Here is a 27,572-nt window from a genome sequence, read left to right as displayed (position 1 = left end):
GAGCTAGTGGCACTATCTGGCCAGGGATATTGATGGATACTCCTGCCTGACTCAGGTACCCAGCCAATAAGCCTTATCAGCAAAGGAGCCTATGATACAGAGACTGGGCTGGGAAGGAAATTCAAAGCCCTGACCAGGGATGAATATAGCTTCCAGCCTTATCTGACCAAGAAGCCTAACCAGAACACCTGGGAAGTTGCATAGTCCATACTACAGATCTGGTTATAATGGTGCCTGAGCAGAGACCCCAAAATTGACAGACTAGAAGAAACGGATAAATTATTCCTAGAAACATACAACCTACTGAGATTGAATCATAAAGAAACAGAAAATCTGAAGAGACCAAAAACAAGTAAGGATATTGAGTCAATAATCAAAATCTTCTTCCCCAAAAGTCCAGGACAAATGGTTTTATTGCTGAATTTTTACCATTTAATGAAGAGTTAACACCAATCCTTCTCAAATTCTTCCCAAAAAATTTAAGAGGAGGGAACACTGCCAAACTCATTTACAAGGTAGCATTTACCCTGATACCAAAGCCAGACAAAGATACTACAAAAAAAATTAAAACTATAGGCCAATGTCCCTGACGAATATAAATGCAAAAATTCTCAACAAAATTCTAGCAAACCAATTCAATAGCACATTAAAAGGATCATATAGCATGATTAAGTGGGATTCATCCCTAGGATGCAAAGATATTTCAATATGCGCGAATCAATAAATGTGACATACTGCATTAATAGAATGAAAGATAAAAATCATGATAAAAATCATGATCATCTCAATTGATGCAGAAAAAGCATATGACAAAATTCAATATCCATTCATGATAAAAGCTGTCACTAAATTAGGAAAGAATCTCAACATAATAAAGGCCATGTATGACAATACTCAATACTTAACATCATACTCTAACAGTGAAAGGTTGAAAGCTTTTCCTCTATAATCAGAAATAAGACAAGTGTTCACTCTTACCACTCCTATTCAGTATAGTACTAGAAGTGTTAGCTAGAACAATTAGGCAAGAAAAGAAATAAAAGTCACCAGAATCAGAAAGAAAGAAAGAAAGAAAGAGAGAAAGAAAGAAAGAAAGAAAGAAAGAAAGAAAGAAGTAAAAGTGAGTCTATTTGCAGATGACATTATTTTAAGTATAGAAAATCCTAAAGACTCAACCAAAAAAAATAATAACTTGTTAAATTTAATGAATGAATTCAGTAAAGATGCAGGATACAAAATCAACATACAAAAATCAATGGTGTTTCTATATACTAACGATGAATTATCAGAAAAAGAAATGAAGAAAATAATCTCACTTACAACAGCATCACAAACTATAAAGTACTTAGGAGTAAATTTGGAAGAGACACAAATAGAAAGATATCCTGTGTTCATAGATTAGAAGAATTATTAACCTTAAAATGTCCACACTAAGGCAATGCCATCTATAGATTCAATGTAATTCTTAAGATTCCAATGGCATTTTTTACACATACATAAAACATAATCCTAAAATTCATTTGGAACCACAAAAGCTAAACCAATCCTCAAAAGAAGGGTAAAGCTGGAGGATCACAATTTTTTACTTCAAACTGTATTATAAAGCTATAGTAATCAAAACAGTATGGCACTGGCATAAAAACACACACTTGGACCAATGAAAGAGAATCAAGGGCTTAGATACAAACTCATACATATATGGCCAACTTCTATTTGACACAGAAGCCAACAATATTCAAGCAAGCCTAGAATACTCAATGGAGAAAAGAGTGTCTTCATTAAATGGTGTTAGGAAAATTGGATATTTACATGACAAAGAGTGAGATTAGACCCCTGTCTTATACTGTTCACAAAAATCAACTCAAAATGAATTAAAGAATTAAATGTAAGGCCTGAAATCATACATAAAACTCCCACGGGAAACGGAGAAAAAAGCTCTTTGATGTTGCTCTTGGCAATGATTGTTTGGATGTGACTCCTATAAAGCACAAGCAACAACATAAAAAATAAACAAATAAGTAGGGCTACATCAAACTGAAGAGCTTCTCTGCATGGCAAAATAACCATAAGAGACCCTTAAATACAGAGAACAAACTGAGGTTGATGAGGTTTGGAGGGGAGGTAAATGGGTGACAGGCACTAAGGAGGGCACTTTTCAGGATGAGCACTGGGTGTCATATGTAAGAGAGGAATCTCTGGGTTCTACTCTTGAAGCTAAGACTACACTGTAGGTTAACTAACTTGAGAATAATAATAATAAAAAAAGAATCAACAAAATGAAAAGACAGCCTATGTAATAGAAGAAAATATTTACAAACCATATATCTTATAAGAGGTTAATATCCAAACTATATAAGGAACTCATACACCTCAATAACAAAGAAACCAAATAACACAATTTAAAAATGGGTGAAATATCTGAAAAGACATTTTTCCAAAGAAGATATTCAAAGGGCCAACAGGTCCATTAAAAGGAGGCTCATCCTCACTGATCATCAGGGAAATGTAAATCAAAACCACAATGAGGTATCACCTCACACCTGTTAGAATGGCTATCATTAAAAGACAAGAGATAGAAAGTACTGGTAAGGATGTGGGGGAAAGGGAAGCCTCGTGCACTGCTGGTGAAAGTGTAAATTGGTGCAGCCAACGTGAAGAGTATGAAGGTTCCTCAAAAAATTAAAAATGGAACTACATATGATCCAGAAATTATGACTTGGGTATATATCCAAAGTAAACAAAATCACTGTCTTGAAGAGATAACTGAATCTTCACATCCATTATAGCATAATTTATAATAGCAAAGACATGGAAAAAACCTAAGCATCCATTGATGGAGGGATACATAAAGAAAATGTGGGGTATATATACAATGGGATATGAGGGTATATATGGGGTATATATACAATGGGAATGAGTTTTGGAAGCATGTGGGTGTTTAGGAATTTGTCCATTTCTTCCAGGTTGTCCAGTTTGTTGGCATATAATTTTTCATAGTATTCCCTGATAATTGCTTGTATCTCTGAGCGATTGGTTGTAATAATTCCATTTTCATTCATGATTTTATCTTATTTGGGTCATCTCCCTTTTCTTTTTGAGAAGCCTGGCTAGAGGTTTATCGACTTTATTTTTTCAAAAAACCAACTCTTGGTTTCGTTGATCTGCTCTACAGTTTTTTTAGATTCTATACTGTTTATTTCTGCTCTGATCTTTATTATTTCTCTTCTTCTGCTGGGTTTAGGCTGTCTTTGCTGTTCTGCTTCTATTTCCTTTAGGTGTGCTGTTAGATTTTGTATTTAGGATTTTTCTTGTTTCTTGAGATAGGCCTGGATTGCAATGTATTTTCCTCTCAGGACTGCCTTCGCTACATCCCAAAGCGTTTGGATTGTTGTATTTTCATTTTCATTTGTTTCCATATATTTTTTAATTTCTTCTCTAATTGCCTGGTTGACCCATGCATTCTTTAGTAGGGTGTTCTTTAACCTCCATACTTTTGGAGGTTTTCCAGACTTTTTCCTGTGGTTGATTTCAAGCTTCATAGCATTGTGGTCTGAAAGTATGCATGGTATGATCTCAATTCTTGTATACTTATGAAGGGCTGTTTTGTGACCCAGTATGTGATCTATCTTGGAGAATGTTCCATGTGCACTCGAGAAGAAAGTATATTCTGTTGCTTTGGGATGCAGAGTTCTAAACACATCTGTCAAGTCCATCTGATCCAATGTATCATTCAGGACCCTTGTTTCTTTATTGACCGTGTGTCTAGATGATCTATCCATTTCTGTAAGTGGAGTGTTAAAGTCCCCTGCAATTACCACATTCTTATCAATAAGGTTGCTTATGTTTGTGAGTAATTGTTTTATATATTTGGGGGCTCCTGTATTCGGTGCATAGACATTTATAATTGTTAGCTCTTCCTGATGGATAGACCCTGTAATTATTATATCATGCCCTTCTTCATCTCTTGTTACAGCCTTTAATTTAAAGTCTATTTTGTCTGATATAAGTATGGCTACTCCAGCTTTCTTTTGACTTCCAGTAGCATGATAAATAGTTCTCCATCCCCTCACTCTCAATCTAAAGGTGTCCTCAGGTCTAAAATGAGTCTCTTGTAGACAGCAAATAGATGGGTCTTTTTATCCATTCTGATACCCTATGTCTTTTGGTTGGCGCATTTAGTCCATTTACATTCAGTGTTATTATAGAAAGATATGGGTTTAGAGTCATTGTGATGTCTGTATGTTTTATGCTTGTAGTGATGTCTCTGGTATTTTGTCTCACAGGGTCCCCCTTAGGATCTCTTGTAGGGCTGGTTTAGTGGTGACGAATTCCTTCAGGTTTTGTTTGTTTGGGAAAACCTTTATCTCTCCTTCTATTCTAAATGACAGACTTGCTGGATAAAGGATTCTCAGCTGCATATTTTTCCTGTTCATCACATTGAAGATCTCCTGCCATTCCTTTCTGGCCTGCCAAGTTTCAGAAGAGAGATCGGTCATGAGTCTTATAGGTCTCCCTCTATATGTTAGAGCACGTTTATCCCTCGCTGCTTTCAGAATTTTCTCTTTATCCTTGTACTTTGCCAGTTTCACTATGATATGTCATGCAGAAGAGCGATTCAAGTTATGTCTGAAAGGAGTTCTCTGTGCCTCTTGGATTTCTATGCCTTTTTCCTTCCCCAGATCAGGGAAGTTCTCAGCTATGATTTCTTCAAGTACCCCTTCAGCACCTTTCCCTCTCTCTTCCTCCTCTGGAATACCAATTATGCGTAGATTATTTCTTTTTAGTGCATCACTTAGTTCTCTAATTTTCCCCTCATACTCCTGGATTTTTTTATCTTTTTCTCAGCTTCTTCTTTTTCCATAATTTTATCTTCTAGTTCACCTATTCTCCTCTCTGCCTCTTCAATCTGAAGTGTGGTCATTTCCATTTTATTTTGCAGCTCGTTTGTTGCATTTTTTAGCTCCTCCTGACTATTCCTTAGTCCCTTGATCTCTGTAGCAATAGATTCTCTGCTGTCCTCTATACTGTTTTCAAGTCCAGTGATTAATTTTATGACTATTACTGTAAATTCACTTTCTGTTACATTGTTTAAATCCTTTTTGATCAGTTCGTTAGCTGTCGTTATTTCCTGGAGATTCTTTTGAGGGGAATTCTTCCGTTTGGTCATTTTGGGTAGTTTCTGGAGTGGTGCCTAACTGCAGGGCACTTCCCCTGTGCTATCTTGAATAACTCGCATTGGTGGGCGGGGCGCAGTCAGACCTGATGTCTGCCCTCAGCCCACCGCTGGGGCCACAGTCAGACTGGTGTGTGTCTTCTCTTCCCCTCTCCTAGGGGCGGGATTCACTGTGGGGTGGCGTGGCCTCTCTGGGCTACTTGCACACTGCCTGGCTTGTGGTGCTGGGGATCTGGCGTATTAGCTGGGGTAGATAGGCAAGGTGCATGGGGGGCGGGAGGGGCAGCTTCAGCTCACTTCTCCTTCTGTGATCCGCTTTGGGAGGGGCCTTGCGGCAGCTGGAGGGAGTCAGGGGCGCTGCCGGAGGTGTGGGTCCGCAGAAGCACAGCCTTGGGTGTTTGCGTGGTGCAAGCAAGTTCCCTGGCAGGAACTGGTTCCCTTTGGGATTTTGGCTGGGGGGTGGGCGAGGGAGATGGCGCTGGCGAGCGCCTTTCTTCCCCGCCAAACTGAGCTCTGTTTCCCGGGGCTCAGCAACTCTCCCTCCCATTGTCCTCCAGCCCTCCTGTTCTCGGAGCAGAGCTGTTAGCTTATAACCTTCCAGATGTCAAGTCCCGCTTGCTGTCGGAACACACTCCGTCCGGCCCCTCCGCTTCTGCAAGCCAGACTCAGGGGCTCTGCTTGGCTGGCGGGCTGCCCCTCCGCCCCGACTCCCTCCCGCCAGTCTGTAGCACGCATGGCCTCTCCGCCCTTCCTTCCCTCTTCCGTGGGCCTCTCGTCTGCGCTTGGCTCCAGAGACTCCATTCTGCTGGTCTTCTGGCGGTTTTCTGGGTTATTTAGGCAGGTGTGGGTGGAATCTAAGTGATCAGCAGGACGCGGTGAGCCCAGCGTCCTCCTACGCCGCCATCTTCCTCTCCGTCCTAACTCTACTATTCACTGATTTAATACAGAATATTTTCCCCCAACATAGAAGAGGTGTCATATATTAATGTCAAATTAAAAAAAAAAAAAGAATTTGCTACCAAGACACAGAATTGAAATTATTTATTTTTATTTATTATTTTGAAAGAGAAAGAGAGACAGAGAGAGAGAGAATGAGTGAGGGAGGGGCAGAGATAAAGAGAGGGACAGAAATCCCAAGCAGGCTCCATGTTTTCAGGGCAGAGCCCCATGTGGCACTTGATATCATGAACCTCAGACCATGACCCGAGGCAAAATCAAAAGTCAGCTGCTTAATGAACTGAGCCACCCAGGCCCCCCAGAATTTAAATTTTATTACTAACATGCAGAGATTTAAAAGTCTAACTCTAAGAAATTAGATAAAAAACGATCTATCAAATGAAGGATAAAATGGTAGAATAAGCAAAGAAATAAAAGTCTTTGAAATATAATTTTGAGTAAAACTTACATTCTTAGATTTATATTAACTTCTCACCTGTAAGAGTTTTCACTCCATCCATCAATTTATCAAGATCAACCTTCCCATTATCTATAAAAAAAGGTAAAGATAAAAATAATAAAATGATGCAGACTCAGAAAAACAGAGTATGAAAACCTTATATTGTGAAAGTCCACTTCTTTTCCTTGTGCTCTATGTCAATCCTCAACTTATAAATCCAGTTCTTCAGAAATTCTATGATAGAAGACGTGCCCTATTCCCTATCAGAGGTGAGCCAACTATCGTCCATTGGCCAAATCCAGCCCACTGCCACGTATCTTTTTATTTTTTCACCGCCTATTTTTATATGGCCCATGAGCTAAGAATCATTTTTACATTTTCAAATGATTGTAAAACCCAAAAGGATATTATTTGTGACACATAAAACTCACACAAATTTAAATTTTTAGTGTCCATAAATAAAATTTTATCGGAACACAGCCACACTAATTTGTTTACACATTGTTTACAGCTGCTTTTGTACTACAACAACATTATTGAGAAGTAGGACAGAGATCACATCATCCACAAAGCCTGAAGTATTTATTATTTGCCCTTTATAGAAACATTGCTGACCCTGCCCTAGAAGATAGAGTCCACTCAGAGGCAATTTATACTCCTGAATTATTTAGATCCTACTTTATAAACCAGGAAGAAACTATTATTGATGTTGGCCATGTTCAACGTTTATTTATTTTTGGGACAGAGAGAGACAGAGCATGAACGGGGAGGGGCAGAGAGAGAGGGAGACACAGAATCGGAAACAGGCTCCAGGTTCTGAGCCATCAGCCCAGAGCCTGACGCGGGGCTCAAACTCAAGGACCGCGAGATCGTGACCTGGCTGAAGTTGGACGCTTAACCGACTGCGTCACCCAGGCGCCCCTTGATGTTGGCCATGTTCTATGACCCTGCTCAATTATGGTATATCCATAAAGCCTACCTATCATTGTATAATAAAAGGAAAAATGAAGTAATCTTTCATATATTCCCAATATATTTTTTTAAAGTCTTTTCAATTACTATGATAATCATGGAATGGCTAGTGACATATGACTGGTGTATTTTTGAAGCAATTGTTAAAAAAACTTCATTCATCTCATCATAGGCAAATTTCCCTTTTTTTTCTTATTTTCCACTATTTACTTAGTCATCATACATTAGTTACTGACAAGTGGTCAAGAAGTTCCTAAGAAGAGTTCCTAAGAAGAGGTATGGTATTTAACAGGATCACAAAAGATTGCCACTGAAACTGCTAGGTTGGCTCGTCACATTTCCACAGATTTTGATGGTAATGAGACAATGAGCCCAAATGGATTAAGATAGTTTATTACTTATACCCAAGAAGCAAGATCAGCATGGTGTTGGATCTCTGCCACTTTAGTCCCAGAATACAACACGGAACCAGCTGGACAGTGGACTGGTGGGACATGCGATGAGTTGTTCTGCTGCTGGGAAGCTCACTCAAATGGTACCCAACAAGTTTTATAGACTTATACAGAAATCTGCAGCTGTATCCTAAGGGAGAGAGGCGGAAAGTTGTGTTCAACTGAAACTAAGGAGATGAATGAGAAATGACCTTGTGACCGTCTCCTGTAGATAGGGAAACAGATGGAGACACTGCTTGGTGGCAGCTCTTCACAAGGCTGTCTACTTCCCCTTGTTCCAGGAGGAATTGTGACGCTTTCAAGAAAGACTATGGTAAGATTGTGGTCAAGATATATTTATGTGGCCTAGGTGGAGATGTGCAAAGTTGTTAGAGAAGAACCATTTCCCTCAAATTACATATCTAATATTTGAAATATGCTAGGTCTTAAGGGCACAAAGATAATTAAAGTACACTTTCTACTTTCAAGGACTTCAGAGTTTGGAAAAACTGGTTATGCTGAGTAAACAAAATTCAGAGATAGTGTACTTTTATGGAAGACTCTGATCAAATTGCCTGAAACTTTCCCATATACACCACAGAGGAATTTTCCTTTTCCATAAATAACAAGTTAAATTAGGAGATTAGTATCTATTATTGTCGAGCCAAGTATTTTATTTATTGATATATATTTTTTAATATAATTTACTGTCAAATTGGCTTACATACAACACTCAATACTCATCCCAACAAGTGCCCTCCTCAATGCCCATCACCCTCTTTCCCCTCTCCCCCACCCTCCATCAACCCTCAGTTTGTTCTCTGTATTTAAGTATCTCTTGTGGTTTGCCTCCCTCCCTCTCTGTAACTATTTCTTTTTTTTCCCCTTCTCATCTCCCATGGTCTTCTGTGAAGTTTCTCAAGATCCACATGAGTGAAAACATATGATATCTGTCTTTCTCTGACTTAGTTATTTCACTTAGCATAATACCTTCCGGTTCCATCCACGTTGCTGCAAATGGCATGATTTTATTCTTTCTCATTGGCAAGTAGTATTCCATTGTATATATAAACCATATTTGCTCTATCCATTCATCAGTTGATGGACATTTTGGCTCTTTCCATAATTTGGCTATTGTTGAAAGTGCTGCTATAAATATTGGGGTACATGAGCCCCTATGCATCAGCACTCCTGTATCCCTTGGGTAAATTCCTAGCAGTGGGTCATAGGATAGTTCTATTTTTAGTTTTCTAAGGAACCTCCACACTGTTTTCCAGAGCGGCTCTACCAGTTTGCATTCCCACCAACAGTGCAAGAGGGTTCCCATTTCTTCACATCCTGGCCAGCATCTATAATCACCTGATTTGTTCATTTTAGCCACTCTGACCACTCTGATCACTTGGTGTGACGTGGTATCTCAGCGTGAGTGTGGCTTTGATTTGTATTTCCCTGATGATGAGTGATATTGAGCATCGTTTCATGTGTCCGTTGGCCATCTGGATGTCTTCTTTGGAAAAGTGTCTATTCATGTCTTCTGCCCATTTCTTCACTGGATTATTTGTTTTTCAGGTGTGGAGTTTGCGAGTTCTTTATAGATTTTGGATACTAGCCCTTTATCCGATATGTCATTTGCAAATATCTTCTCCCGTTCCGTTCCATCGGTTGCCTTTTAGTTTTGTTGATTGTTTCCTTTGTAGTGCAGAAGCTTTTTATCTTGATGAGGTCCCAATAGTTCATTTTTGCTTTTAATTTCCTTGCCTTTGGAGAAGTGTCGAGCAAGAAATTGCTGTGGCTGAGGTCAAAGAGGTTGTTGCCTTTAAGCAAAGTATTTTATTTTTTTAAAATTTTTTTTTCAACATTTATTTATTTTTGGGACAGAGAGAGACAGAGCATGAACGGGGGAGGGGCAGAGAGAGAGGGAGACACAGAATCGGAAACAGGCTCCAGGCTCTGAGCCATCAGCCCAAAGCCTGACGCGGGGCTCGAACTCACGGACCGCGAGATCGTGACCCGGCTGAAGTCAGACGCTTAACCGACTGCGCCACCCAGGCGCCCCTAAGCAAAGTATTTTAAATATACATATGTCCTATTGTAAAAGATAGATTACAAACTGTAAGAAGAATATGAAAATCATCTAGGCCTGGAAATCGGCTAACTTCCTTTTTTTTCCTTATAATTTAGAATATTTATTTTATATCATTGAATGATGTTTAGAGTTAAACCGATTTTTAAAATATCACTCTTATGCAGGGGCGCCTGGGTGGCTCAGTGGGTTGAGCGTCCGACTTCGGCTCAGGTCATGATCTCGCAGTCTGTGAGGTCAAGCCCCCCACCTCGGGCTCTATGCTGACAGCTCAGAGCCTGGAGCCTGCTTCAGATTCTGTGTCTCCCTCTCTCTCTGCCCCTTCCCTGCTTGTAGTCTCTCTCTCTCTCTCAAAAATAAATAAGAAACATTAAAAAAAATTTAAAAATTAAAAAAAATTAAAATGTCATGCTTATGCAAACATAAAAATATGTGAGATAAACTTGCAATTACTATAATTTCATATTTAGAATCTAATTCTTTTAAATTGCTGTTCAGCTCTTCAACTCAGAATCACTGTCTCCAAAATATTTTGTCTCCAAAATATTGTCCAGTGTGCTATCAACAGCACTGGTGACACAGCATTTCTTAGATGAGGGCTCCACTAGAGTTTTTTATTTAAAGCTAACAAGAAATTAAAAATGTTTCTTGAGAGTACTTGACACATAAGGCTACATTAGTTTTAGGCGTACAACGCAGTCATCTGATAGGTTTTTATACGTGATGCCACAGCACCACAGGTCTAGCTACCATCTGTCACCATACAACGCTATTACAATATCATTGATTATATTCCTTATACAGTGTCTTTTATTCCCATGACTTATTCATTCCATTACTGGAAGCCTGTATCTCCTACTCCTCTGCATCCATTTTGCTAATACTCACATCCCCACCCCTCCGGCAATCAGTTTGTTCTCTGTATTTACAGGTCTGATTGTTTTTTTGTTCATTTATTGACTTTTTTTTAGATTCTATGTGTGAGTGAACTGACATATTTGTCTTTCTCTTACTTCACTTAGGATAATACCCTCTAGGTCCATCTGTGCTGTCCCAAATGGCAAAATTTCATCTTTCTTGATGAATATGGCTGAGTAATATTCCAGTGTGTGTGTCTTCTTTGTCCATTCATCTATTGATAGGCACTTAGGATTCTTCCATATTGTGGCTATTATAAATAATGCTGCAATAAACAGAGTGCATCTATCTTTTTGAATTAGTATTTTTGTTTTCTTTGGGTAAATACTCAGTAGTGGAATTATTGGATTATATGGTATTTCTAGTTTTAATTTCTTGAGGAACCTCCATACTGTTTTCCATAGTGGCTGTACCAATTTACATTCCCATCAGTAGTGCACAAGAGTTCTTTTCCTCTACATCCTCACCAACAATTGTTATCCTCACCAACACTTATTATTCTCATTGTTTTGATTTTAGCCAGTCTGACAGGTCTGAGTTGATATCTCATTGTGGTTTTTATTTGCACTTCTCTGATAATGAGTGATACTGAGCATCTTTTCATGTGTCTTTTGGCCATCTGTATGACTTCTTTGGAAAAGTATCTATTCAGATCCTATGCTCATTTTAAAAATCAGATTTTTTTTTTGGTGTTGAGTTGTATAAGTTCTTTATATTTTTTGGATATTAACCCCTTATTGGATATATCATTTTCAAATATCTTCTCCCATTCAGTAGGTTGCCTTTTTGTTTTGTTGATAGTTTCCACCACTGTGCAAAAAGGCTTTTATTTTGAGGTAGTCCCAATAGTTTACTTTTGCTTTTGTTTCCCTTGTGTTAGAAGACATATCTAGAAAAATGTTGCTACAGCTGATATCAAAGAGATTACTGCTTGTGTTCTCTTCTAGGTTTCAGGTCTCACAGTTAGGTTTTTAATACATTTTGAATTTATTTTTGTGTATGGTATTAAAGAGTGGTCCAGTTTCATTATTTTATATGTAGCTGTCTAGTTTTCCGGACAAATGGTCCAACAATACCATTTGTTGAAGAAACTGTCTATTCTCTATTGTATATTCTTGCCTCTTTTGTCATAGATTAATTGACCATATCATCACGGGGTTATTACTGGGCTCTCTATTCTGTTCCTTTGATCCCTGTGTCTGTTTTTATGCCAGCACCATACTGTTTTGATTAGTATGGCTTTGAAGTAGATCTTGAAATATGGAATTGTGACATCTCCAACTTTGTTTTTCTTTCTCAAGATTACTTTGGCTATTTGGGGTCTTTTGCAGTTCCAAACAAATTTTAGGATTATTTTTTCTAGTTTTGTAGAATGCGCTTTTGGTAAATTGCACTGAATTGTAGGTTGCTTTGGATAGTATGGACATTTTAACAATATTTGTTCTTCCAATCCCTAAGCATGGAATATCTTTCTATTTGTTTGTTGTGTCATCTTCAAATTCTTTCACCAATGTGTTATAGTTTTCAGAGCACAGATTTTTTTCCCTCTTTGGTTAAATTTATTCCTATTTCATTCTTTTTGGTGCAATTAAACTTAACAAGAAATTTTGACAAGTTGATGTCTGATGTCCATCCCCATTGCTTGGAACTTTATTTTACCTTTGTGAGGGATTTGGCAGTTTCTTTTGCCTTCACTTACACTGTATGGTGTATCATAGGCAATTCTTTTGTGTATGCATCATTAACAACAGGTAGTATAGATTTTCTACTTGTGGGTTTCTTTCTTTCTTAGGTCCAAAAAGCATTTTGTTGTAGCTTTGCAATAAAATTTTGAAAAACAGAATTGTGGTCTTTCCTCCAATGGTGAGATGTTTTCTTCACTAATCATAAATTTATACTTTGCCACTGTTCCCATGCTTTTCCTGTATACACAACTTTCCCTTCAATTCTTAATGACAGCGCAATTTTCTTGGAGAAGTTTTTAAACAGCAATTAAACTCAACACATGGGGTACCAACAATACACAACTTAAAGTGGTAATGTGCCACAGTGACAGGCTAAAACCAAATTCACAAATGCAGACTCAATGACAAGAATGTAATAATTCTACTATGTGATTGGTAACAATTATAAGATACATCCTGATTCACATGCTAAAATGTGAAAGTATTATTTACATATATATATATATATATTTAAATTTTTTAAATAATGAAATATGAGGCTGATTCTGATTCTGCCACGGCCGTATCAGCTCTCTACAATCTATTTTTCCTGATGATTAGACTAAAAGTCTAAAGAAAACACAAAAAGCAACAACACTAGACTGTAGAAGAGAACCAAAACTTGCAGAAGTGACTGGCAACGGGAGTGAGCCTTCTGTTTTGGTTTTCTCTTTTCCCTAATGGCTTTGTCCTGAGGGTGGGGCCCCAATCACAGAACTGCAAGGCAGAGCAGGAACAGGAAGCTAAGACTGATAAAAACTCCATCTCTTTGACCAGGGAAACCTGGAAAAGAAGCCCCTTCAGGTTGGAAAATATGGGGTAATTCCAGAGAGGAGAGAACAATGGAGAAAGGGATCCCCTAATTCTGTGTATGAATCTGTAAAAGTCTTGGGCTCACTTTTGAGTTGTGCATGCATGAGACAGATACAAAGAAAGCATTCTTGCAACAGCTTTGAGAACTGAATTAAGATTTAAACCAGGGCCCAAGTCTCAGACTAACCCAAGAGGCACATGCAGACAGACCCATAGCAGTAAAACAGAGCTTTGTAGAATGAACTGAGACTGGAACCATCCAGAGAAATGGGAGACGGAATTTGTGTTCTGAATCTCAGAGTTGATTACCTGCTAAAACAAAACGCACCAGCATTGTTCAATGAATTTTAAAAGGACCCAGAGTCTACAAAACAAAATAGTTGACAAAGTTGAGGATACAATTCAGAATTATTTAACATACAAAAAGTTAGGAAAATGAGATCAATTATCAAGTGAAAAGGCAATCAACACATGCCAATCCTTGGATGACTCAAGTGTTAGAATTATCAAAAAAAAAAAAAAGGCTCTAAAACAAATATTTTGGTCACAGAATCCCTTTACACTGTTAGAAGTTTTTGGAGACTCCAAAGAGCATCTGATTCTCTTGTATGCTAAATCGTAAAACAAGTGTTAATAAAATTCAAAGGACTGAAATCATGCAAAGTATGCTCGCTGACCACAACAGAGTTAAATTAGAAATGAACAACCAAAGGAAATCAGAGAAATTCAAATATTTTGAAATCAAACAACACATTTCAAAGTAATCCATGAGTCAAAGAAGAAATTACAAGAGAAATTAGAATGTATTTTTATCTGAATAAAAATTAAATACATGAGACACAGTAAAGGTGGTGCTTAAAGTAAAATTTATAGCCTTAAATAACTATGTTAGAGAAGAAGAGAGATCTCAAATCCATAATTAAGTCTTTATCTTCATCTAGGAAAGTAAGAGCAAGCCAAACCAAAGACAAGCAGAAGGAAGAAAATAATGAAGATTAGAGTGGATATGAGAACAATGACAGAGAAACTCAATGCAACCAAACATTTAGTCTTCGAAAACATCATCAAAATTGACTAGCCAAGAAAAAAAGAGAGAGGACACAGATGACTAAAATTAGTAATGAAAGAAAGGATTAACCCATTGAACTTAACAGTAATTTAAAGGCTAAAGAGGGAATACTGTGAACAACTTTATGCCAGAAATTAAACAACTTACATGAAATAGATTCCAAAATGGACACAAGCTGCCAAAATGGAATAAAAAGAAACAGAAAATCTGAATAGTGTTGTAACACACAAGAAAATTAAGCATTGGAAATTTTCTCAGAGAGAAGGGACTATGTCCAGATGGCTTCTTTGGTAAATTATTACAAATAATTAAAGAAATAATATCAGTCCTACATAAATTATTTCAGAAAACAGAAGTGGGAAAAAACACCAATTCATTCTATGAGGCTAGTGCTACCTTAATACGAAAGCTAGACAAAGACATCACAAGACAAACTCCAGTGGTGATGCCTTGTAATGATACTGGGAAGGGATGAGTTTTAGTAGAAAAATCAAGAGCTCAGACTAAGACAAGTTAAGTTACAAGTTATTTGAGCTATCCAAGTGGAGATTGCAAATAGGTAGTAAATAAACCAAATAGAGATCCAAGGAGTGTTTTAGGTTAGGAATATCTATCAGTGATTCATTACCATACAGATAGAATTCAGAGCTCAAAAAGTAGGTAAGGTCACTTAGAGAACCCATCAGAGCCTTGAGTTATTTCAACGTTTTGAAAGAAGGTACAGAAAAGTAGAAGAGGGGAAGATAAGATGGGGAGAAAAAAAAACCCCAACTAGTTTTATGATCAGGTTTACATAGAAATGGATCATTCTGCCCACTGTGTGTAGAGTGGATTTAAAAGTAACAAAATTATAGGCAGAGAGAGAGTTATCTAGCAGTCTAAGAAGAGATAAAAAGAAATAGAAAGAAGGGTAGTGATACAGGGCTAAAGAGTAGGAATGGATTTTTAAAATATTTAGGAGTTTAAATAGGCAGCAGCAAGTAATTAAGTGGATAGAGATTTCTGGCAGGGTCAGTGAAGCAGAAAAAAGGATGATCAGTTTAAAAAGATATGGAATATATTAGATTACAAATTTTATCCTTGAACAGCTATTTGGGATGGACTAAATAGAAATGTCTCAGAAGATTTAGAATAAAATAGTTTGAAGACTGGGGAGAAGACTGGAAAGAACATAACTGATGGTTCAAACAGATGGTTAAAAGTAGGGGTTCATAAAATCACTCAGGGAGAACACATAAGACAAAAAAGCAAATGGTTCAGATTGGAAGAACCAAGAAATGAAGCGTTAGCCAGCGTATGATCACTTTTAAATTTAATCCGTAGAAGTTTTATTCTACATTCTGACTATTCCTGAGATAAACATTCTGGCTTCTCTGGTTTCTATATGAAAACATGTTGATAACTTTAAATTTCAAAAATGAGGCAGGATTTCTTTTTACTTTAGAATGGGTTCTACTCTAAGATACATTTCCTTTCAGCATCAAATAATAATTTCAAAAATTCTCATATGCACATTCACAGGCAAAGCTCTGCAGAAACGCAGAGAAATAACCACAGTGCTTACCGTTAACTGGTAGGTTATCTGTTAGACTTTGAAGCTCCTCTCCTGTGAGCACGATTCCCATGTTTTCTAGAACAGTATTGACTTTACTTCTTTCAACCTTCCCTCCTTAGGAAAGAGACATAAAGAATGACAAAAAATATTAAAATATGAAAGAACATTAAATACTAGAAATCTATCAGTGCTCTGTTACTATTATATTGAAAATGTTTTTACTATTAATATGAAAAAACTAGGAATAAGGAAAAATAGAATCCTTTTCAGTACTATTAATATTGCTTTGAAACATGAGTACCAAACTCTATTTTAACATCGTGTTAAAGAGCCTTAAGCTTTGCCTTGATGAAACTATGGACAAGAAATAATTTATGAAGGGATTTTGCAACTTAAGCTAAAGACAACTAATTGAATTTGCAGTAGAGGAGGATTTTGAAAAAAAACTCTCAGTTGCCAAAAAACTTGTACTGCTTTCCACTGGAACGTGACAATTACTTTACGCCTGGTTTATCCATACTGTGAAAACAGTTTATGAACACCGATTTTTTGGTGACTATTTTAAGATAGAAAACTATTTGTATTAGTTAAAAAGAATAGATAATTATCTTGTAAACTACCTAGCATGGTAGTTTACAGAGGGCTTTAGTTAAAATGTTAAAAATTTAGTTAAAAATGTTCTGAAGCTGAAGCAGGAGCTGAGGCTCAGAGTGCATGGAAAGGAAAATTTATTACTAAAATTGTAAAACAGGAGGCCTAGAGACTAGAAAAACTAGATAGGTAGGGAAAGAGAACTACAGGGAGGCCGACAAGCATCTGGCTATGATTGTCTCATTTTTAAGGTGACGATTTAGTTGATAAAGACACATAGCAAGATGCTATCAAATGGGCAGCATGGTGGACAACTTCCACATTAAATTAAAAAATAATCCTGCTCCCACTCTTCCGGAGGGCCTGGGAATGCGAAGAGGCACTCTTCTTTTGACAGCTGACTCCTCTCAATAGGTACCAAGTGGCAGAGCTTTTAAGTCATTTCTTCATTCTCTTTATGTTCTTCTCTTCTTTTGGACTAAGCACTAGGAGGGAAAGCAAAACCAAATCCTAGGCACAAGCTGGTACCTTTGCCTACATTTTTTTTTTGTCTTAACTGAATCTCACACTAAAACCACATTCTTTTTAGAGGAATTATAATGAACATTAATTTATGATTTGGATTCTATCAGGAAACAATGTCCAATATTTCTAACAATAGAAACTATTTTTATTTTCTTTGCTTAACTAATTTTCAGACTACCTATCATTCTCTTCATGTTTTGTTTTATCTACCTAGAATTCAATTTACACTTTCAAGATTAAGTTATGAAAAATACAAGAAAATGTGGGACCTACAAAGATTTAAAAAAACTAATCACAAAATACCTCTTTTAAAATAAAGAAACTACATTTAAATATCAGTTCATAAAAGGATGGCTTGGGTAAAGCTCTAATGATATAAATTAAAATGTTAAATCTCAAACTGCTCATTAACTCACCTTTGAAAGACTTCAGACCATCCAACAATCTATTTTGATAGATCTTCCCAGAAGCTACAATGCAAATCACACTCTATGTCAGACAAAGCATTATATAGATGCTCAGAAACATAATACATATACTTCAGAATTTCAGGGAGAGTTTTCATTTACTGAGTAAATATGTTCTTACTCATCCTCGAATAACAACAAAAAAATGAGATGGGATACAATAGTGACAATTATGCCATTCTAAACCCCTGACAGAACAGTTGACAGTCTCTCTATGCTGGTTTCTTTATCCTTTGATTTCTCTTGTCCAATTCTTCTAAAATTCTCTCCCCTAATCACATTCCTTCATTTTTTTTTCTAATAGTTTTGTCATTGGCTAGAGGGCATGACATGACAGCATTTATTTTGCCCCTGGTGGCCTGGGTTATATATAGAGAGAGAGATATATAGATTGATAGATATAACTTAAAATCTGCCTTTTCTAATTACTTTAAATATATATATATATATATATATATTTTAAATGCTAGAAGAGAAATTAAAAAAAAAATTAAGTTTATATATTTAGAGAGAGAGAGAGAGTGAGTGGGAGATGGGCGGAGAGAGCTAGGGAGAAAGAGAGAAAGAATCTCAAGCAGGCTCCATGCTGCCAGCACAGAGCCTGGCGCAGGGCTCAGTCTCACGAACTGTGAGATCATGACCTGAGCCAAAATCAAGAGTTGGACGTTCAACCGACTGAGCCACCCAGGCGCCCCTAAAGAGAACTTTTAAAACTTCTCCCATGGTACCATAAAGCTAAGTATTCTAGAAGGCTACTAAAGTATCTTTATGGCTTACCATCAACTGGAAGCTTCTTTAGCAGCCTCTTTTGTTCTTTATCTGTTAGCTCAATACCCATGTTCCTCACAAAATCTGATAGATGTTGCACATTAATATTTTTTCCTTTGAAAATATGAAACGTGATCATTCAAGAATTTTATAGAATAATTATTTCAAGTAATAATTTAATAGTGTTAAGCATGTTTCTTCCTAACTTGAGCAAGTTCAAAGATATAATAAGATATATACATCCATACAGAATTGAGAAGGGTCATATATCAAATTTGCTTAAAAATACTGAAAAGTATGATTTCTTAATCTGACAAGAAGTCAAAGTAGAAGAGAATAGATTTTACCTAAATAACTGTCTGATTAATGAAATATCAACATCAATTCATTTATACATCATATCAGAGAATACTATATATTTTAAATTTTTTTCTGAAATACGTTATTTGCTCTTGATACTGACAATAAATAAGTTTTTTTAATGAATATAATCTATTGTCAAATTGGCTTACATACAACACCCAGCGCTCATCCCAACAAGTGCCCTCCTCCATGCCCATCACCCACTTTCCCCTCTCCCCCACCCCTTCATCCACCCTTAGTTTGCTCTCTGTATTTAAGAGTCTCTTGTGGTTTGCTTCCCTCTGTCTCTGTTTGTAACTATTTTCTTCCCTTCCCTCCCCCCATCATCTTCTGTTCAGTTTCTCAAGATCCACATATGAGTGAAAACATATGATACCTGTCCTCCTCTGACTTATTTCACTCAGCATAATTCTTTCCAGTTCTAAGAATGGAAAAAAAAAAAAAGCTTTATTTTGCTGTTGCTTGATATACTCTGATTTGGGAATCTATTAATAATGTTGAAGTGAGTATTATTAGTATAAAAACTCCAGAAAGTTCAGAAGTTATTAGTAAGTTATAGGCTTTTAATTACTATATATAAAGGTAAACCGTGGGACATTAGGAGCAAATGTTTCATTAGAAAAGGTTGAAAGCTACAATTTACAAATCAGCAATAGAATGGTAAAAAATATTATTTAAAACTATACTACTACATAAAGTCTGCAGATCTTGGTTTTATATAACTTCCCACTGACCTGTAAAAGCTTTTAATCCACTACACAACTTTTTCATTGTAGTTCTCCCATATACTGTAAGAAGAAATGCAAATAATAAAAAGAGACAGTGAAACACACAAATAATAGGAGAGGAAAATACTCCAGCAACACTTCCGTACTAATAATATTCTCTACTTTTACCCACTTCTTGAGAATGAGTGTAAAGAGGTTAAATATGAAAAATATAACGTCAACAATACAACTATGACTTAATTCTTCTATAAAAAATCAAACCTACAATAGTCAAGGGATAAGAGTCAAAAGCCACTTACTGTCCAGGGTCTACTTTTTAGCTCTAAGACTTTGAAGAACTTTCTTATTTCTATCAGGCCATGACAATGGGTTTATGTTTGGTACATGCTATTCAAAAATGTTTAAACTTGGGTTTCAGCAGTGATTTTCTCAGGTAATGTGTTCTCATTCAATATTCCCTGGTGTTTTAACAGACCCAGAAAGATTTATTTCCTCCATTTGGATTACAAGATAAATTATTAAGCACTTTGAAGACAAATCCTTTATATTAGCAATTGGGGGGGGGCAGTTATCATACTGATAGACTAACAGATTTTATTTCCAATTTAACTTTTTTTTTGAAAATTTTATTTGGGTAATTGTAGATGCATATGAAGTTAGTAGAAAAAAATAGAGAGAGATACCTTGTACGTTTTTGCCCAGCTTCCCTTAATGATAAGACTTACAAAGCCATAGAATAATACCAAAAACAGAATACTGGCATTGATAAAATCCACCGATGTTATTTAGATATCCTTAGTGTTACTTGTACTCATGTGTATGTCTCTGTATTATTAAATTCCAGACAATTTTACTACCTGTGTAGGTTCACGTATGCACTGCCACAGTCAAGATACTGAACAGTTCCAGTCCCACAAGGACCCTATTATAACCACATCCACCTCCTTCTGCCTCCACCAATCCCCTATCTCTAAATCCAGGCAAGCTCTAATCTGTCCTCCATTTCTAAAATTTTGTTATTTCAAAAATGATATGTAAAGATCTTACAGTATGTAAGCTCTGAGGTTGGCTTTTTTAGCTCTGGATAACTATCTGGAAATTTGCCCAAGATGTTGCATGAATCAGATAGTGTACTTTTGCTGATGAATAATAGTATTCCATAATATGTACGTACCACAAGTTTGTTTAGCCATTTACCTGTTGAAGGAGACTTGGGCTGATTCCAGTTTTTGGCTCTTACGTTCATGTATAGATTTTGTGCGAACCTAAGTTTCAAAAGTGTAATTGCTACGGTAGCTCTATGCTTAGTTTTGTAAGAAACTGGTACTTTGTCTATAGTGATTGTATCACTACATTCCCACTACCAAGTATGAGTGGTCCGGTTTCTCAAGCATCCTCATCAACATTTGGTGTTGTCATTATTTTTTATTTTAGCTATTCTGATAGGTATGCAATGATATCTCACTGCAGTTTCAAATGGCACTTCCTTAATACCTAATGACGTCAAGCATCTCTTCATGTGTTTATCTGATACCTGTATATCCTCTTTGGTGCAATGTATTTTCATTCATATAGTTTCATGTATTTTCCCCATCTTCTTATTGGTTTGTTTGTATTTTATATTGCTGAGGTTTTCTCAAATAAAAAAAAAAAAACCTTTTAATGTTTATTTATTTTTGAGAGAGAGAGAGAAAGACAGAGCATGAGAGGGGGAGGGGCAGAGATAGAGGAAGACACAGAATCTGAAGCAGGCTCCAGGCTCTGAGCGGTCAGCATAGAGCCCAAGACGAGGCTCAGCCAAAGTCAGACGTTCAACTGACTGAACCACCAGATGCCCCTATATTGCTGAGTTTTGCGTGTTCTTTAAATGCCATAGATGCTGCTGCTTTGTCAGATGTATCACTTGCAAATATTTTCTCCCAGACGGTAGGTTGTCTTCCACCATCTCCACACAGCTTTCCAGAGTGAAAGCTTTTAATTTTAATGAAGTACAATTTATCAATTTTTTCCTTTTGTGAATCATGCTTTTCTCATATATGTTTCTAAATCAATTTATTCTTACTAGGCAGCATAAGCATAAATTACATAACTCAGATGTTACCAATAAGAATACAGTGAAAAATATATCTCCTTTATAAACATCTCCATTGTCAGAATTCTCTTCCTTCTAAGGAACAAACATTGACATTTTTGTGTATCTTTTTTAGAGATATTCTATGCATATATTTGTATATAAGAATAGAGCTGACTGGTTCTTTTGATGGCTCCATATATTAAATTGACTAGATGTTCTGTAATTATGGAATCAATTTTAAAATGCATCAAAGTGGGTATAAATTGTTTTTCCTTGCATTTTCAGATACATTGTTTTAAGAGAATATATCTTGTTTGTCCAAATATTCTCTTCCCCTCTGTATCAAGTCTGTATTATGGGAGGATTATACTTCTGTTCCCAATGATATCATGCAATTTGCTTTGTCAAATGAAATATTTGAGTCTCTTCTGAGTAGAAACTTTAAGAACTATCACATGGCTCCATCATCTCTCTTTTTCCTGTTACAAAAGTGACACTGTCCAGACAGGGACTGTTCTTGCATCCTATGTCCTATAGTAGAGAACAGATGGACAGCCAACCTATGGGCAGTGTCTAATATTGAGTGTCACTCTGAGTGCAACTATTGAGTGCAACTCTGTTGCCACTGAGATTTGGGGGTTGTTTGTTACTACTGCAGCATAGCTAGCTGATAATAGGAACTGGAACCACAGGGCGCCTGGGTGGCTCGGTCGGTTGAGCGTCTGACTCTTAGTTTCAGCTCAGGTCATGATCTCACAGTTCATGAGTTCGAGCACAGTGTTGGGCTCTGCACTGACACTGAGGAGCCTCCTTGGGTTTCTCTGTCTCTCTCTCTCTCTCCCTCTTACTCTGCCCCTCCCCTGCTTAGGCCATCTCTGTCTCTCTCAAAATAAAGAAACTTAAAAAAAAAAGGAACTGGAACCACAAGTGTGTTGCTGTCTTAGCAACAACAAAAGTAGTAGCAAAAACACCAAAACTATGTGGCATTGGCTCTGGTCCTGGAAGTGTTTGGTGAAGAAATTGTTACTGGAGGCTGGAATGAACCCATGCCTTGCAATGGTGTTGGTGAGTTTATCAATTTCAACAACTTAGAAGGCAGATAATGTACTGAATATGCTTGTACTTTATTTTTTTGTCTTTTTTTTTTTAATTTTTTTTTCAACGTTTTTTTTTTTTATTTACTTTTGGGACAGAGAGAGACAGAGCATGAACGGGCGAGGGGCAGAGAGAGAGGGAGACACAGAATCGGAAACAGGCTCCAGGCTCCGAGCCATCAGCCCAGAGCCTGACGCGGGGCTGGAACTCACGGACCGCGAGATCGTGACCTGGCTGAAGTCGGACGCTTAACCGACTGCGCCACCCAGGCGCCCCTATGCTTGTACTTTAAAAGAAGAAGCTGGGTGGGGCGCCTGAGTAACTCAGTCATGTAAGCCCCCAATTCTTGGTTTTGGCTCAGGTCATGATCTCACAGTTTGTGGGTTTGAGCCCCACATCGGGCTCCATGCTGAAGCCTGCTTGGGATTCTCTCTTTCTCTCCCCCTCTCTGCATCCCTCCTCCACTCCCTCTCTCTCTTTCTCTCAAAAATAAATAAATAAACTTAAAAAAAAAAAAGAAGAAGAAGCTAGGAAATACAGTGTTACTAGAGTATCTGGTTGATATGGGCAGCAACGGACAAGTTACTACAAAAAGAAATGAACCCAGAAAACAACTGGCTGGCTAGCAAGCAAGGATAAAGGAGAACAGAGAGAATCCAGAGATTCTGGGTGCGACATGGCACAAAAAATGAACTAGTTCTCATCTTCTACAAATACAAGATAACACCTGGAATTTCTTTTAGTGACCAAGGGCATTCAAAACTAAGGCTTCTGGCAAAGACAATATGAAGAGTGTGATCATCATTCCTTTTGTTGAAACCTCTGATTTGATTAAGATGGTGCCTAGTAAATCCTCCAAATTTGAAAAAATAATTCAGGAACAAACATCTTAGGTTGTGCTTCTCCCCAGGGTAGTCTGATAAAACTCAAGGGGTCTACAATTAAATCTAATGAGAAGGACATCTCAACAAGAATTGTAGATGTAACTATTGGCACATTAAGCAAGTCATAATCAATCAGATAAAAAGTCAACCCTATTTTAGTATAAAACTTAAACTAAAAGGTACTCTGTTCATGACTTAAAGTGGGGTTCCTGCCCTCTACAAATAGGAAGTACACTAAGAAAGTTGCCCCAGCCCCCAAGAAGGCGTTATTCTTCAATGCCTTCTTCAGATGTGAGAAGAAGAAGAATGGAAAAAGGTAGAACTTCTTCAATCCCATAACCAAGATCCATAAAGAACAATGAGCTGGGAATCTAATCATCATGGTAAGATTTTTCCCAAAGAACTTAAAAATATTTTCAATGCTCACCATCAGTGGGCAGGTTGCATTTGAGATCCTTAATTTCATCTTCTGTGAGTTTCCATCCCATGGTTTTCAAAACTGAATCAAGTTTATTGGCATTAACAACCCCTCCTTAGAAAAGCAAAATGGTCAAGAAATAGCCAAAGGAAAGAAAAATTTATATATTTTTCTTTTTTATATATTCTTTTTTATATATATAAATATATAAAAATTTATATATTTAAATAACCTATGGGCCCACATGGCTGTAGTGTAGGTGGAAATATAAAGGGTGTCCCCTCTCAGAAATATTTTTCTTTTGCAAGCAAGGGATCTTTTTCTAAAATTTTTGTTTGGGGATTTTAGTTCTTAGAAATTTCCGTCTGCAGAAAAAAAAAAAAAACAAAACTGAAATCTTGAACTAATTGTCCAGAATGCATTTTATTATAGTCAATTAGCATGCTGTATAGTTTTTGGATTTAAATAACTTAAATAGGCTCATATATAGCATGACAGTTGACTTGTTTTAGCAAATACATCAAATTGTTGACATATACTAATGTTATTTTCAGCAGGAACATCAAGTGTCTATAGTACAAAGCGGGTCAATAATAGATAATAATAGATAATAGCTCTTTAAAAAGAACCTCTTTCTTTAGTGGGATCATGGGGACAGGTTTACAAAGCATAAGCTTTAAAAGGGCCTGCATTACTATTTAATAATTCATAGTAATGAAAAACATTATTTTATCTTCTCACTAATAAGTGGGCTCATTTGTGTTTATTTTATTGATTGTCTCAACGCCTAACCAAATTCCCCAAATATTTTCCCTTTAATTTTACTGTGCTGACACAGACTTTATTTTCTCTTATGTAAAATTTATTTAAATTTCTATATGGAGATAATTTGCTCACAGGTCTATATCAGAAGCTAGGAATGATATCAGTATTTAAGGAGGTTAGTGAAGTTCACAATTGGGTATCTAGGAGATAGTATAATGTGTCTCTTAGAATCATCTGGCTTTGTATTATGCTTCTCACTTACCATTAAGAGACTTCAAACCATCCAGTAACCTATTCTTGTAGACTTTTCCTTTAGCTACGTGGAAACATAAATCAGGTCATACACAAGTAAGTGATGTGGAGATTCACCAAGGCAGCAAGTCATTATTTAATGTAAGGAGGATTTGTAATTTTCTCTAGAAAATTTCCAATTTACTTTCAAATTTTTAAAAATGAAATAGCCACCAATGTGTCCACTCTATTCAATTATTGACACTTAAGCATGTTAATCTTGTAATCTTAGTGCTTTTTTTAAAATTCCTTTTCAGCTCTCTAATGTCCTTTTCTGTTCTCTCACCTAGCACCCAGTGTAACTTTTACAATTCCCCATCTATAGAACCACAACTACAAAAGGTATTTCTTAGCCCTGATGGCAGGTTGTGAATAAAGCAGCAACTGATTTCCAACTAAAAATTAATGGAATTCCTTCTTAAAAATCTTCTCTTGAAATGTTTTTATTGTAAAGAATTTTAAATATATACGAAAGTAGAATAGAAACAATGAATCCCCATATACACTCAGCTTACAGTTACTGATGTTCTACCATTAGATAGCATCCTTTTAAGGTGAAAACGTACCATTCATTTTTTTTAAAAAATTATTTGCATACATAAGTGTATAAATTGAACCATATCACAATGGCTGTACTTTTTCGGTCTTTGTTTTTGTTTAAGTGCCTTTTTCTACTTCTTCCTTCTCAGTCTATGGTGCAGCCACAAGTCCCTAGATGATTCATGTTAACAACCTAGAATATACCTACATATTATCTATCAGTATGTGAAGATACATAATTCCATGAGTGAAATCATTCATACTAAGTAGTTTTTGAAAGCATTTTTTCTATGCTATCAGAAAGTATATAGAAGTTCTCATAAACAAAATAAGAAATGTGTGCTTCCTTCAAGACCATATTAATATTTTAAATGCTTACCATTAACTGGCAGGTTTTTTACGAGCTCTACACATTCCTTATCTGTGACAGTTACTCCCATGTTTTCCAGAACATCTCCTACATCACTGACATCAACCTCTCCCCCTTCAACATAACAAAATGGTCACAGATTAGTAGAGAGAAGGGCCTAACCACAGCCCCGCCAAACCTGTTGACCCTTTACAGCTTCAGCTACGATAGCTGAATGAGCAAACACACACAATAAGTTAACTGTTAGCCACTGTCATTAATTGGGGGTAGAAATAGAATTTCTCTCTTACGCTTAGTAAAGTAATAGACATACTGATGCAGTTTATATAATACAAATTAGGACACTGTAGGCATAAGATCCATTTATTTTGTAAGGATATTATCTCTCCCCTAATCTCTTAATGATAACAGAATTTTATCTCTGTGAAAGTTTGCTGTATCGCTAGCTATGCTAATTCAAATTTAGGCTTTCAAAATCAAGAATAGTGACTATTCTTGGCAAATATTCCAGAAACTAAGAAATTTGCTACTATAAATTCACACTGAAAAATTAGTGCTAAAATGCAAATGTTCTAATGTGTAATCCTGGGCAACTGTATGCAGATATTCATCAATATAAAAGAAAAATGGGTAGAATAGAATAAAAAAGGGAATGTAAAAATGATGGTTCTATATAAAAATATAAATTAGCTAAAGAATAAAGACATTAGATTTATAGAAACTTCTAATTAACCTGTAATAGTTTCCACTGCTTCCATCAATTTTTTGAGCTCAGTCTTCCCATTAGCTGTAAGAAATATCATAATTTGGCAATATTATAAAAAGATAAAGGAGCTAAATTAAGAAATAGAGATTCTCCCCACAATTTAATCTCACCAGCCAAAAACTTCTATGCAATGGATTGCAAAGAATTCATTCTATGGTAGATAGAGGGTTAACCCAAGAAAGCGTTCTCTGTCTTACGCTTGCAGGAATGTTACAGTAGGCTAAGTATGTTGTTGTTTGGTCTCTGATAGCCCTTCTGATGCAAACGCAAGGTTCTTCCCATGATTGCTGTTGAAAACATTTTTCATGTTCTATCTTTTACTAATACTTTTCTTTAGTTATTCCAACTATTAACTTGGAATGGCTGGTTATGTGTTCTCAATCTTTTGTTACCAGCACATGCATAAAGTTTGGGTAAATGTTTCTACCTTTCTATGCTTGGGAAAAAAGAAATCATTAGCTAAAGCTAGAGAGTTACAGCAATATGGCATTGTTCCAATATCAGGAAGGATTGATCAACCCCTTAAGACCAGCTACTTTATTTACTGGGCCAAGTACGAAATGAAAACGTGGGACCCCTTGTTCAAAAATCAGGAAAAAAACCTTTGCTTTTTTTTTTTCTTCCACAGTCTTGTTCCCAAACTGTCATGGTGGTGTTTTTGTTTTAGTTTTTGTTTATAAGTCAGCTGGCAAATGTTGCACCGTCACAGGCATGGCATCTTCTAGGGTTGAGTGCAGAACCTCACAGGCACCCTGGGTGGTCCCATTACTCAGCATGCACGAGGCTCACTAGC

General features: G+C 36.6%; 1 protein-coding gene across 7 annotated transcripts in view; it reads right to left on the bottom strand.

Annotated features, from left to right (window-relative positions):
* Positions 1-27,572, bottom strand: part of LOC121026385 (uncharacterized) — a 73,064-nt gene that overhangs the window by 22,119 nt on the left and 23,373 nt on the right. For 6 of the 7 annotated variants that reach the window (XM_040469248.1, XM_040469249.1, XM_040469251.1 and 3 more), the window contains 9 exons: positions 26,747-26,800; positions 26,023-26,127; positions 25,075-25,128; positions 24,057-24,161; positions 19,583-19,636; positions 18,495-18,599; positions 17,667-17,720; positions 16,144-16,248; positions 6,606-6,659 (listed from right to left, as the gene is read on the bottom strand). In XM_040469248.1, coding sequence (XP_040325182.1) covers positions 6,606-6,659; positions 16,144-16,248; positions 17,667-17,720; positions 18,495-18,599; positions 19,583-19,636; positions 24,057-24,161; positions 25,075-25,128; positions 26,023-26,127; positions 26,747-26,800 — 690 coding nt within the window. The remainder of the gene's footprint in view (positions 1-6,605; positions 6,660-16,143; positions 16,249-17,666; positions 17,721-18,494; positions 18,600-19,582; positions 19,637-24,056; positions 24,162-25,074; positions 25,129-26,022; positions 26,128-26,746; positions 26,801-27,572) is intronic. The other variant, XM_040469252.1, reaches the window with a different exon arrangement.

Source organism: Herpailurus yagouaroundi, unplaced genomic scaffold, assembly GCF_014898765.1.
Source record: "Herpailurus yagouaroundi ecotype Mexico unplaced genomic scaffold, PumYag 91230, whole genome shotgun sequence".
NCBI lineage: Eukaryota > Metazoa > Chordata > Mammalia > Carnivora > Felidae > Herpailurus > Herpailurus yagouaroundi.
This window is presented reverse-complemented; position numbering and strand designations above follow the sequence as displayed.